Source organism: Sinocyclocheilus grahami, unplaced genomic scaffold, assembly GCF_001515645.1.
Source record: "Sinocyclocheilus grahami isolate Dianchi unplaced genomic scaffold, SAMN03320097.WGS_v1.1 scaffold257.1, whole genome shotgun sequence".
NCBI classification, from domain to species: Eukaryota; Metazoa; Chordata; class Actinopteri; order Cypriniformes; family Cyprinidae; genus Sinocyclocheilus; species Sinocyclocheilus grahami.
In genome coordinates, this window is record NW_015505436.1 from 1294190 (window position 1) to 1309042 (window position 14853).

The 14853-nt window shown below is 36.9% G+C and overlaps 1 protein-coding gene across 1 annotated transcript in view; it reads right to left on the reverse strand.

Annotated features, from left to right (window-relative positions):
- Positions 1-14853, reverse strand: part of grm8b (glutamate receptor, metabotropic 8b) — a 188026-nt gene that overhangs the window by 12311 nt on the left and 160862 nt on the right. The window contains exons 8-10 of the mRNA XM_016290327.1: positions 9531-9667; positions 6096-7031; positions 5877-5986 (exon numbers count right to left, since the gene is read on the reverse strand). Coding sequence (XP_016145813.1) covers positions 5877-5986; positions 6096-7031; positions 9531-9667 — 1183 coding nt within the window. The remainder of the gene's footprint in view (positions 1-5876; positions 5987-6095; positions 7032-9530; positions 9668-14853) is intronic.

Consider the following 14853-nt stretch of genomic DNA (forward strand, 5'->3'; position numbering starts at 1 on the left):
ACAAGAAACCATCTAAATGTTAATAGGGTGAGGTGATTAGTGCATGTAGTCCAGATGCATTGAGTCTTGGTGCTCATGTGGATAATCCAGGTTAAAGTCTGACCCATGACATGACATTGATTTCATACTGACATATTGTACACTCATAGTGTCAAGGATTAAAAAACACCCAAGTACCTCAAGGTTTAGCATTTGCTGCATTCAAAACACATGCTGAGGTAGAAACCACTAAACCCCTCTCGTCATTTTCAATAGGTTGGTACAATGGATTACAGACCATTGAGTTGATTGGCAGGTATTTTGTCTGCAAGGGAAACTATCCAAGGGATAATCTATTGTAATGAGCCCCATGCACGTACATACCTGGAACATTTTAAGTGGGAAAATGCCAATTCGATCAATTTCAATGTGCTTCAAATCCCTTTTGCTAATTACTACATTGAATCGTTCCATGAGCTTATTCTGTGTTACATGCACAACTGGATGTGATAGCATGTCAGGCTTTTCACATGTGTTTTGCTTTCAAAAATGTCTCTGCTCAGCAGTAGATTTAGAACATTGTAGCATTGGAGTCAAAAATACAGGTTATTAAAGCTGTAAGGTTACTAAATGTTGTAAACACAAACACACACTCACAAAATGATGGAATGCTAGGAAATGTCCTTTCGGCAGGGAAAATATGATCAAACAAAATATGTAAGGGATAACAAATAGCTAGTCGGTCATTATTGCAAAATAAACCCAACAGCAATGCTGATCAAACCATTACACTACACAGGCAACCGCTTAGGACACCATCACTTGGGATTTATTCACTTTGATGAGAAAGTTGATGAGAAAGTTCAATAGTTGAGATGAGAAAGATTCTCGCCCAGTGCAGGGATTTCAAACTGGGGCCTGTGGAAATTTAGAGAATAAAAAATGCCTTTATCAAAAGTTTTTTTTGGAACTATTATAGTAAACTGTGAACATATGGAACGAAAAAGAATGAATGTGTGTATATATTTCATCTTAATAATTTATTTATTATATGAGGAAAAGTGATAGCAGACATGAAACATGCTAAATAGCAAAACCTAATGCTCAGTCAGTTACAGTTTAGTGGTCATCTTTCAATAAAACTACAGAATGCAGCCATTGGCCATCCAAAATCAGGTATTCCAGAGCACCGTCTGTATAAAAAATATAAATAGATAGAGAACCATCCATGCTAAGAGAAAGCAGTTAGGTCAACAAGTTCAACTCCATCTCTAGCTGTTATATCTTGAGAAAATCATGTTGTCGAGCTCTTGGAGATGAATTCTTAATGAGCATTGCTTTCAATCCTCAGTTTTTGCACAATTTGTCCTTTAACATAACACTTGACATCAATATCTGACAGCAGGAGGAAATCTCAACACATGTCACAGACATTAGACATGCAGAGAAGACTGTTTTTAATCCTGGCTTCTCTCGGCAGCACTAATGAGCACTGGACAGAAATACATCCTGGTGCAGAAAGAACAGAGGGTTCAGCCTACAGTCTGCAGACCACCACTGAAGTTATCAACATTATAAGACCCACACTGGCCTGGACTGACAGAGGCAGCGTGCTCTGTTTATGGCCCATTACGAGCAGCACTATTCCTCCGGGTCATGTTTGATCATCTCCATATATCTGATAATGAGCATCTCTTAGATGAGTGCTTGTTTTTGATGCAAAGACCTAAAAGTCTAACAAGGACTGTGTACTGATGGAGCTGCCAATGAGGAGATGATATAGACGATCCTCATCTATTCACTTCATCATGTTGCCACAACAACAAGAATGAGGTATGCAAAGATAGATAATGACAGTAGCACTACATACAGTGGTGTGAAAAAGTGTTGGCCCCCTTCCTGATTTCTTATTTTTTTTGCATGTTTGTCACACTTTAATGTTTCAGATCATCAAACAAATTTAAATATTACACAAAGATAATGCAAATAAATACAAAATGCAGTTTTTAAATGATGATTTCATTTATTAAGGGAAAAAAGCATCAGAAGGTCATAAAAGAACCCAGAACAACATCTAAAGAACTGCAGGCCTCACTTGCCTCAGTTAAGGTCAGTGTTCATGGTTCAACAAGAAGAAAGAGACTGGGCAAAAACGGCATCCATGAGAGAGTTCCAAGGCAAAAGCCACTGCTGACCAAAAAGAACATAAAGGCTCGTCTCTCGTTTGCCAAAAAATATCTTGATTATCCCCAAGACTTTTGGGCAAATATTCTGTGGACTGATGAGACAAAAGTTGAACTTTTTGGAAGGTGTGTGTCCCGTTACATCTGGCGTAAAACCAACACAGCATTTCATAAAAAGAACATCATACCAACAGTCAAACATGGTGGTGGTAGTGTGATGATCTGGGGCTGCTTTGCAGCTTCAGGACCTGGACGACTTGCCATAATTGACGGAACCATGAATTCTGCACTCTATCAGAAAATCCTGAAGGAGAATGTCCGGCCATCAGTTTGTGACCTCAAGCTCAAGAGCACTTGGGGGGACAATGATCCCAAACATACCAGCAAGTTCACCTCTGAATCTTTGTGTAATATTAAAAGTTGTTTGATGATCTGAATCTTTTAAGTGTGACAAATATGCAAAAAATAAAAAAAAACAGGAAGGGGGCCAACACTTTTTCACACCACTGTATATTGGTATATAAAATGCTGTATACAGATGTACCTGCACTGATTGAGGGAGGATTCATATTAAGTTGTAATATAACCTAATGACTCTACTGAACAGAATGTAATATGATACTTTCTGAAGGATCATGTGACACTAAAGACTGGAGAAATGGCTGCTGAAAATTCAGCTTTGCATCACAGGAATAAATTACATTTGAAAATATTAAAATAGTAAACAGCTATTATAAATTGTAATAATATGTTAAAATATTATTGTTTTTACTGTGTTTTTGATCAAATAAATGTAGAGGCTTTTTTCAAAAACATGAAAAAATATAGCTGCAAGCAGCAAATACCAGGGTTCAATTGTTTTAAGCCACTTGAGAAATTATAGACATTTTAAGATGATTTTACCCAAAAAGGCTGAATAATAATAAATAAAATCAATAGAAATATTATTTAATGATTTATCACTTTTGACCAATATGTGGCACTGCTCCCCAATTAATGTTGTGTGGTTAACTGGGGGTGACGATGAGACTTACCCTGTGTCCCAATGTGCATACTATCCACCCTATCTGCCCTAAATAGTATTGAAAATTACTAATATCACATAGAATTTAGGATGGACAGTAATCACATTGGGACGCATGCACACAGTTTGGTGCCAACATGCCCAAGATTTTTCATATCTCCTGACCACTAGGTGACACTGTGCCAAAACTGTGCAGGTAACCTCAGGTCATGGTTTTCATAACAAACTCCAAGTTTGGTCTGAACACGACAAAGCATTGAGGAGATATAAGCTGTATCTCATTTAGAAGGCTGCGCCCTCCGGAGGTCGCATTCGAAGGCTGCATACATCATCGAGTCTCATGTCTCATTTCAGAAAAGCAAGTAGGACACTCCGAATGCGACCTTCGAATGCGACCTTATTTCACAGGATTTCGGAGGATGCATGATGTGTATCCTTCGCTGCTACATACCCACAATTCTACCCACAATTCTACCCACAATTCTTTGCGTCGCAGTGAACAACCGTTGTTAATTTGAAAAATGCCGGCGCCGGCAGATGTAACGTACACACAAGCGCAGATGTGGTGTTTACAACCTACCTTTATTCGCCTCGGTAAAAACGGATAAACCTCCTCCTTTTTTCTCTAATAGATGCCTGCTGTATGTATGCTGTAGCTCCTCAAACATTGAACAAAATAAAACAAGTAAAACCATTATTTTTTTTAAATTACTTTCCCAATTTAGAAATAATTTTCCTTCATTTAAGTAGTGTGAGAGCGCAGCGATGCTCTAAATGTGTTGGCATAGCAACGTGATACTTCCGGTTTCCTTTTCCGCCCGTCCTACGAAGGCCGTCTCGTTTAATTCTAGGTTGAGGACACTTCGTATATGCATCCTACCGAGGATGCGACCTCCAGAGGATTCGACCTCAGGAGGGTGCAGCCTTCTAAATGAGACACAGCTATAGTCTCATGTCCATTTTGGCGAGCTCTTCATCAAATTAATTTGTGCGTTATTTCATAATGGCTGGGTCTATCAGAAAGCTTTTGATAACTTTTTGTGTGTCTGTATCAGTTTTGGTGAAAACTGGACAAACCATCTAGGATTAGTTTTAAAAAGTAGCTTTTTTACGTAATGTCAAATATTTAACGAACGGTTTGATTGATAGCAGTGGTTCTAGAAGTTGTTCAGAATGAGGAGCTCTAACATATGATATGAATACTGTGTGTATGTGTAAAAAAACGTGTGATATACGAGGCATAAAATGCGATTTCTTTTATATTTCTTACAGACCTCTAGGGCCAAACAGGTCAAAATTGAATTCCGATCAGCCTCCGTTAACCTTGTCTAATAGGTGCTTAAGGTTGATTGGCTGATGGCAGCCATGTTTTCTGAGATACACCAATGCCCTCACAGATATCAGTGGCACCTTGGTCAAAGACAATGCATGCATGCAACTTTCAAGTGAATCAGACTAATGGGTGCGTAGTTACAGCCATTTTCATGTTTTTTTTCCTGTTATAGCACCACCAAGTGGTCAAACTCCCCAATTTTTGCAATTTGACAAAAAACGATTGACTTCATTCATGTGTTCCAAGTTTGGTGAAAATATATCATTCCATTCAAGAGTTATAGTCGTTTTAGTAAAAGTGGCCCCACCCACTTTGAACATTTTTGCATCCTGTTCTGACCGACAATAGAACTTCAACTTGACTTTGATAACTTTTGCTAATCAGACTCCAGATAACTTTTCTGCACTGGTTTGGTTCTGATTGAGCGAAAAACCTTTGGACTACTTCGCAAAAAATCCAAAATCCTGTGTTTTGTCCTTTGTGAGTTATGAGCGGTTTCATACTTTTGATCGCTGTAGCACCCCTGTCAGGCCGATTGGGGCAAGCCTTGGTGACGTTATAGACAGTGTGAGTAGGGGAGAGTGGGGCACAACCTAACACTTTTTGACTTTCTCAGTTTGGGTTGAGAGTATAATTTTTTATCCACAGTCATTTCACAATTGTCTAGAGCAAATATGTCTCTTTGTTTCATAATTACAGCGTATATGTTTTTCTTTATTTACCCTCAAAAAATGGAAGTGAAATGTGACAACATGCCCCATAGGTGGGGTACATTGTAACATCTGAGGGGCATGTGGTAACATGACTATATGGCAGCTTAAAATGTTATCTGATTAAAATATACAAGACAAACTAAAATATTTTGTCAATAAAATCAAATAAAAAAACATTGCCTGTCAGTTTCTTTTCACCTGTTTCTCGTAGTTTCTCATTAAAATGCATTAAAGTAAACAGTGTAAATTACATCACTAATGTCACAGAACAGCGGGGCACATTGTAACACAGTGTTACAACGTTCCCCATCTGCACAACTGGAATTTAAAACCGGTTAGTGTCTTCTGCTAGTTAGCAAAGCATTAAAAACCATCTAAACTGATAAATAACATATTGGAGATTAAAATAATAGCAGATTTTTCTCATTTTAAATAAATACTAAAAACTGAAATGAAAAATGTACTTAAGCCAAAAATGTACTTTTACTGTGGCAAAATAAATGTTCAGCGATATCTTTAAAAGATTTTCGAAATTTGGTGCACTTTTTTCTCTATATAATGTTGATATGGCAAATAGTAAATACTGTAAATTTTGTTATTCTAGAATGTGTGGAAATATTTAAACCACATGTGTTACAACTAACCCCGCGTTGGTTTGTGCCCCGAGCTCCCCTACTACCATCCCTCCAAGTTTCAAGTCTCTACGACTTATGGTTTGGTCTCCCCGATCACTTTTAGGTGAAGAATGCCGATTCTTGGACATTGCAATATGACAGGATGCAGATGATCTCAACATGGCACCTACTGTAAATAAAAATTCACTTCTTCAGAAAAAAACCCCGTAATTAGCACTTTAGACTCACCCGCTCTGCAGATTGTGCGGTTCCAAAGAAGATGGGTATGAAGGCCAGCCAGATGATACAGGTGGTGTACATGGTAAATCCAATGGGCTTGGCTTCATTGAAGGTCTCCGGCACTCCTCTGGTCTTGATTGCGTAAACAGTGCAGGTGACCATCAAAAGGATGCTATAGCCCAGCGAGCAAATGAGTGACAGGTCTGAGATGTCACACTTGAGCACCCCGCGGGCGTTCTCGGGGTCCTGCGTACGCTGCTCGCCGTAATCCACAATGGTGTGTGGCGGGTCGGCCACAAACCACACAAACACACCCATTAACTGAACTGAGATCAGGCTGAAAGTGATGACTAGCTGGGAGGCGGGACTAATGAACCGCGGCGCCGCGACCGACTGCTTGCCCTGCTCAAAGATCCGATGGATGCGGTTGGTCTTGGTGAGCAAGGCAGCGTAGCTGAAACACATGCCCAGACCCAGGAAGATCCTGCGGAAGGAGCAGACGGCCACTTCGGGCGCTGCTATCATGGGGAACGTGGTAACATAGCATAGGAAAATTCCCGTTAACAGCACGTAACTCATTTCCCTGCCGGAGGCCCGTACGATTGGCGTGTCGTTGTAACGCACAAACGTCACCACCACGAAGGTCGTGGTGAGGATTCCCAGGATGGCAATGAAGACGGGTACTACAGCCCACGGCGAGTGCCACTCCAGCTTAATGATGGGGATTGGCTGGCAGCCGGTGCGGTTCTGATCTGGCCGTTGCTCATATGGGCAAAGCTGGCACGTGAACTCGCTGGCCTGGTAATGGTAGCCCTCGCAGCGCTCGCAGTGCCAGCAGCACGACACCCCCTTCACAACCTTCTTCCGCTCGCCGGTCTGACAGGGCAGGCTGCATACAGACGCCGGCACGGATGAGTCTCCACTCGCCCACTGCATGGCATTCATCTGAAGACAAAGAATGTCAGAAATATTCTGGTAAATGTCAAAAAGCATTTGTTATTTTCAGATTCTGTGGAATTAATTTGTAGGGAAAATAAAATTAAATAAAATAAAAACATAAAATGAAAAAATAAATAAAATACAAATCTAACAAAGGAACATATTATGAAGGTATCATTAATTAAGAGGTATTAAAAAGATAAAGAAGGAAAATGTGTCAACAGTATAGTGGGAATGACCTGTTTGACAGAGAAAATAAAATAAGTCAAACTGCTAATTAATTTGTCATTTTTAAATAAAATATTTTTCTTATAATATAATATACAGGGGTGCACATACATTTTTCAGCCTGGTTCTCATGAGAACCTGGAGATTTGGTTTGGTCCTCACACTGCATATACTGTTACCCATTAAATATAACTATAAAAAAAATAATAATAATAAGACTGATAATAATATTGCACTTTATTTATTTAGTTAAAAAAATTTTAATTAAGAAAACTAAATAATAAAATGTGATACTGTTATATTTTAAAATTAAAGGGAAGTATTAAATACAAATGCAATTACTTTATAGTAAACTTAAAAATAAAATGTTAATATTTACTACTACTTTTTTACTTAAAATCAGCAGGGTTGCCGGCAAAGTAAGTATATCCGCTTCCGGGTTTGAAGCTGCCGATCGAAGAACATCAGTGAATGAAATGTCACAGTTTTTGCATTGTGCTTTGAAAAAAGGCAGCCTAGATTTATGCTTTCAGTTTGACCAGAAATCTTATACAGTACAGTTTGTCGATCTAAAATGGGTGATTGTGCATTAGCTGTCAATCATGTGCTGTCAGAACTTATTTACTCAGCGCATTTTTTGTTTTGTTCGCACATGCGGACCTGCATACCACTTATGTGCACCTCTGATAATATAATATAATATAATATAATATAATATAATATAATATAATATAATATAATATAATATAATATAATATAATATAATATAATATAATATAATATAATATAATATAATATAATATAATATAATATAATATAATATAATATAATATAATATAATATAATATAATATAATATAATATAATATAATATAATATAATATAATATAATATAATATAATATAAGTAAGGTATAATGCATGGCTAGCTGTGCATTACACGATTTTAATGCACGAAGTGGAGGCCAAGTACCAAGTGGTTGCCTCCGCAAAGTGCATTAAAATTGTTTAATGCACAGCTAGCCGTGCATTATCCCGCTTATACCTTGGTCATTTTCCTGCATTGACAAGTTAAAGCTGTTAATGATGTTTTCAGCACAATATTTGATCGGAAGGATAAAAATGGCGGTTATTTTTGTCAGTTACGGCTCATTAGCGCTAACATTCTGCCCGCTTCAAATCAGACACAGAGATGAAATAGTGCGGTAAGATCACATTTATTCGAATGAATTATAGAATTTATTTGAATTAACTATCTATTGAGAGAGAGAAAGATGACAGTTGTGTGTGCGTTTGTTACCTGCATCTGCATGTCTCTCTACAAATGATGAAGCTGTTTAGTTACTTTAAAAACAGCGATTTTACCACCTCGTCGCTGAGGAATATAATGTAGTGATCTAGTATTTGGCTATTTTCTCTCTCTCTCTCTCTCTCTCTCTCTGTATGTGTGGGGGTTTGTGTGCATCAATTAAAGGAGCGCATTAATATAGAACAGTGATTAAACTGACTTGGAACAACCTGTGCATTAAACGGTTTTAATGCATACCTGCCAGCCAATCAGAATCAGTCAATCAGAGTATTCAGACAGACCATGGTGTAATATAATATAATATAATATACTGTTCAAAAGCTTAGGCTTGGTATGATTATTTAATGTTTTTGAAAATTATCTTATGCTTACAAAGGCTGCATTTTTTAAAACCAAAAATACAGTAACAAAACAGTAATAAAGTGAAATAATATTACAATTTAAACTAATTGTTTTCTATTTGAATAATTTTTCAAATGTAATATTTCTGCAATGCAAAGCTGAATTTTCATTATTATTCAATTATTATTCTTATTATTATCAATGTTGAAAACAGTCACTGAATCTGATACGTTTTTCTTTATGATTCTTTGATGAGCAGAAAGTTCAAAAGAACAGCATTTTTTTTAACACTCTAAATGTCACCTGTGTTCAATTTAATGCATCTTTGCTCAATAAATGTATTCATTTCTTTCAAATAACAAAAATCTTACTGACCCCAAACTGTTAAACAGTAGTATAAATCATAATCAGTGCCAGCACATACACAGTTAATTTCATGTCTATGGAGCAAAATGTTACTTCTGAATTACGGGTGTTAATTCAACACCACTAATTGTACAGTGTAATTGCCATAATCATTATGACAGACGTCTACACCATAATCATCATTACCAAAGTAAATAACTGTTTTATAGGCAGCCTCTAACATTTAAGTACACTTGAAAAGGAACGTAGATGAACTCCTTACATTTAAATGCAGCTGGTCCGTCCAGTGGCCGATGATTCTGTACTCAGCCGACCTGTTTGTTATCTGATATTGGTAGATGTCGTAGCGTCCAGGGGCGTCTCCGTTTTCATTAAATACAACTAGGGTCTTGGCACTTCCTGTCCGAAGAGATAAAACAACATTATGATTTTCGTATCTTGTGAAATCCTGAATCAGACGATCTCAGCTACATAATCTCCCATGGCCAAGATGAATCAGTAAACACATCAGACATTACTTGAGACATAAAAACATCAGGATTTCTGCATAAACAAAGTATGCATAATGCTCCAGATCCATTCAACCAACAAGATGAATAAATTACAACCAGTGATAAGCTAAAAATGAAATTAGTGTCATATTCCGAACAAAACAATTTAGTGAACTGCTAACAAAGCATAAGAGGATCTTCTTCATTTGTTATCTGTTATTATACAAAATCATTCCATCATTATGAAGCCCTAGTGAGTTTTCTCGGGCCTACAGGAATCGTCTCAGATTAGCAATTTCAGTGGCATACAGAGCAGCTCGTGAGGAGGGAGAGTTTGTATCAAATGAGTGTCTCTCGAGATAGGGAATCATGCATTATTAAAACACCTGCATACAGTCAGCCGTGGAGTGGGCCTGGAGGATTCCACAGGAAATGCTGCTTGCTGTTACGACACACCTCGAGCAACAAAATAATCAGATTACTCATTCAGAGTCGCACGCTCTGCACACACATTATCTTTTTAGATGCGACCGCATGCCAGGCAACGATTCCAAACGAGCCAATTCACTGACAAGGTTAGAGCTCACAAATGAAGTTAAAGGACTGATCAAATAAAGTCAATAGCACAAGTTACTTTAGGTGACATTTTTGCGGACTGTGACATGGTGATGGTCAATTTTAGTGTACTGTATTTGTATGACAAAAACTGCATTTTTACAGCCAAAAAGAAAAAAATAATAAACACATATGAGTGTTTATTTTAGTTTTTCTTATCAAAAAAACTAATAAAAGCTATTTTTAAAAAACTAAACAAACACCACAACAAAAACAGAAGACAAAAACACCAAAAAAAATCAAAACAAACAAACAAACGCAAAAGCAAAACACAGTACAACAAAACACAACAAAATTAAACGGAAAACACAAGAAAAGCAAAACACAATATAACAAAACATAACACAATAAAACACAAAACAAACACCATGAAAAAAAGCAAGCACCACTACAACATCAACATCAACAACAACACAACACAATAACACAAAACAAAAGCAGACAACACAAAAAACAGATCACAACAAAACAAAGAGCAAAACAACCCAATAGAATACGAAACACAACAAAACAAGCACCGCAACCACAATACAACTAAATAAAACAAACACAATAAAAACAAAACACAACACAATAGAACACAAAACAAACAGCACAAAAAATACTAAAGCAAACAACTACAAAAAAAACAGCACAAAAAAAAGCAAAACACACCACAACCTAATAAAAAGCAGAACACAACACAACAAAACACAGCACAATAAAACAAAATTCAAAACAAAACACAATAAAAAAATAAAGATAGGAATATATTATGAATGTAACTTTTACAGGTTTTTTTTAACTGCTTACACACATTTTCAAAACTTTGCCTCTTTTTTTTCAAATTCACACACAAATTCAAGAATTGCACACACAAAATGCAAAATGCCTCACATCACTTGCAAAATGAAGCACTGCATTCAAAATATCACAAACACCTTTGCCATAATATTAATTCCTGTTAGATTTTTGTGTGTTGCATAGAGAATTGTATGTTGTGTCTTGCAAAAAGTGTTTTATGAAATTGAAAACTGAGTCAAAGGCCGAGATGGTTTTGCAGATTTGGTGTGTGGTTCTGGTGTTTGAGTGTCAGGTTTCAGAAATTGTGTGACAAGTAAAGATTTTGTGTGTAAGCAGTTGAAAAAAACTGTAAGAGTTATTTAGAAAATGATAATGATGAAAAATAACACTAAATATTTACAGGTTTTTTTTAACTGCTTACACACATTTTCAACTTTGCCTCTTTTTTTTCAAAACTTCACACACAAATTCAAGAATTGCACACACAAAATGCAAAATGCCTCACATCACTTGCAAAATGAAGCACTGCATTCAAAATATCACAAACACCTTTGCCATAATATTAATTCCTGTTAGATTTTTGTGTGTTGCATAGAGAATTGTATGTTGTGTCTTGCAAAAAGTGTTTTATGAAATTGAAAACTGAGTCAAAGGCCGAGATGGTTTTGCAGATTTGGTGTGTGGTTCTGGTGTTTGAGTGTCAGGTTTCAGAAATTGTGTGACAAGTAAAGATTTTGTGTGTAAGCAGTTGAAAAAAACTGTAAGAGTTATTTAGAAAATGATAATGATGAAAAATAACACTAAATGTGTTGATAACAGTTTTACGGAGCCACAGACAGAAGGCGGATCACACACCATCCATCAAATAAATTATCTGTGCATTGCTTCTGTTTTTTTTTGCTGTAAAATATGAATCCAGAACAAAGGTGGCGTAAGCCTCTTCATCTTGATGCAGGACACTGACCAATCTCCAATCAACTACTTGATTGCAGCTTCTCGCTCGCGCCGTCCAAACGCCTCATACGAAGACTGTGACAATACAGAAGAAATGATTAAAGGGTGGACGAGATGTTTTGATTAAGCCAAGTCTTGGTTTAATCACAGGTTAGACCTCATTCTCAAGACTTGCAATTAGACAGTGCTAATTCAAAGTGGCCTGTGGAAAGCCAAACAGGAGAGGGAACGTGCCTATAATGAACGAACCGTCCTACTGTAATTTATGCGTGGCGTGTAGGCACAAGTTTCAACTTGATCTTGGCATTACTTTTCACAGTACATGCTTTGCAACTATCATCCGCAGTGGAGTGAATCACTCCTGCCTGAAGATGTATCTCATTATAACACACTGTGGCTAATATTCCGCATCAACAATGAATCAGCTCAAGTGTGCCATATTTAAAAGAACAAAGGCAAATGAAATGAGTTCATATGAGCATTCGGCACAGAAGATCAAAAATGTGAATCATAACAGCATATGTGATAAATCGACAACTCTATAAACTCCTGGAGTCCCAGCTTTGATTATTAGGGCCACATACACACTTCCCATGTGTTAGAAGTGGGCTACTTTTGAACCGCTACATCTTAGTTAATTTCCTGTGAGGGAAACGCCTTCGACAACCTCGCAAACTCGAGGGAGATTCATACTAATAACTATTTGATGGAGCTCATGCTCAAGTGGTGTGTTTGCCAGCTCTCTTACAGGAAGTGCTAACCTAATCAACAGAAGTTGAATGCTCGAGACGCTCATGCCATTGAAACGCAGCCCGAGTAAATGCTAAATAAGACCGTTTTTGCTCTAAGGAGGGCATTCAGTCATGTGGAGAGCATGAATGATCATCTCTGTAGGGTGCATCTCCAATACCATCCACCAGGCGTGGACCGCGGCCAATTGTGTCACTAATTTTGTAAAAATCCTCGCCACTAGCATTACGTTTTTTGGCAAAAGTGAAGACATCTGAGCCTTACACTGGTTCACTGAATTGGATTAGAGTGTTCTCTCCGTCTTCTGAGAGGTCTATGCCAATGTGATTTGAACTACCTGAGGCTTGGTCTTTAGACACATACGTTGCCCAAAGTCTGGGGGGTGAATATGTAGAAGAACAACTGATGAAGTGAGGTGAGAGAGACAGCAATGAAGAAACTTGGAGATCTGTCAGACCCAAGTGAAAAAAATTAAATTAAAAATAAATAAATAAATAAAATATAAATGTATTTTAAAAACAAAATAATTAAATTAACTAATAAAAAAAAGTAAAAAAAAAATTCTAAATTATAACATTTCTATTTATTTGGTGAAATTAATTAATTTACACAGTGGCTGTCTAAACTTGTTTCATAACATATTTATTTAAACATAATTAAGACATCAACAGGTAAAGTAAAAATATAATGAGTAGCTATACAGTCTAAAATTTCGCAAAATGCTCTTCTCTAGACTTAATTTCTCTAGGGAACTAACGAGCTGTTGACACCGATGACTTGCCTGAGGTAAATGAAATGCTATGTGGCATTTTGTTTACAAGCTGTGTTATTGACGTCTTTCCGCGGTAGAAACACTGATTGAGCGATTACATGTGGCATGAGATGTTCATTCATGTTTATTTCTCGTTAAAACTAGTAGTAAAGAGGAAGGGATGATCGTGATCACTTGTTCTCCGCACTGCCGTATAAACTGAGGCATTTATACAGCGATCTGTTGCACCACATCAAAGAGTGTCAAAACTGCATTTAATGTTTGAATTTCCTGAAAAAAATGCACATAATTTAAAAGAGGAGACTTTGTTTTTTATCAAAAGTAACAGTATATAAAACTGGAAGTTTCCAGTGAAGTTTTACTAGTGCAGTGGTTAAAACAATGCTGTATTTGATTGGTAAACATGCGTATCGTACATCAAGACCCATACCAAAATTTTCAGTATGAATATGTGTATTGTTACACCCTATATAATATGTATATATATGTAGCAAATTAGCTCAAAAGGGTAATGTATATAAATAATTACAATTAATTATGATTAATTACAATTATTTATATCAGCTGCCAGTAGTAACTGTAACAGAATTAAATTGCAATTAACTAATCTGTTCGTCCAGCGAACATTCAGTGTAAGTTCATATCAACGCTAACAAAGGATATTTTCATGGCCACAGAAAATATCTTTCCAACAGTATTAATGCATTAGAGCATGTAGCTGGATCAGAATCGTAAAGGGACATTATTCACAAGCAGGACCAGAAACTCATGTAATTCGTGCACAAAAGTTTTATAAACTAAACGCTAACACACATAACTATTCTAAACAAACAAACATACAGTCACTCATACATCGCGAAAGGGGAAATGAGACTTGATGGATGAAACCATCAGGAAAAAAAGAGAATGAAGCTATGAAAAGAGCCAGTTAACCATCTAAAACCATCAGCGCCGTTTTACAACGGGGTCTATAGCTTATACTAAACCTGTTTCATTTAGTTAAATGTATGATACTTGCATTGCCTTGGTTGTTGACGAGTGTCCGGATGCAGTCTCGGATGAAAGTCTTGAGGGTTTCAAGGTTTGGACTTACGATCACGTTCTTCCGGGTTTGAAGAGTGATGAACTCCAACAATGTTTTGACTCGGTGGTGATAGGGAGTTTCTTCCCAGGTGGAAATTGAAAAGAAAAGAGTGCGAAGCTCGAGAGACAACAGCTGA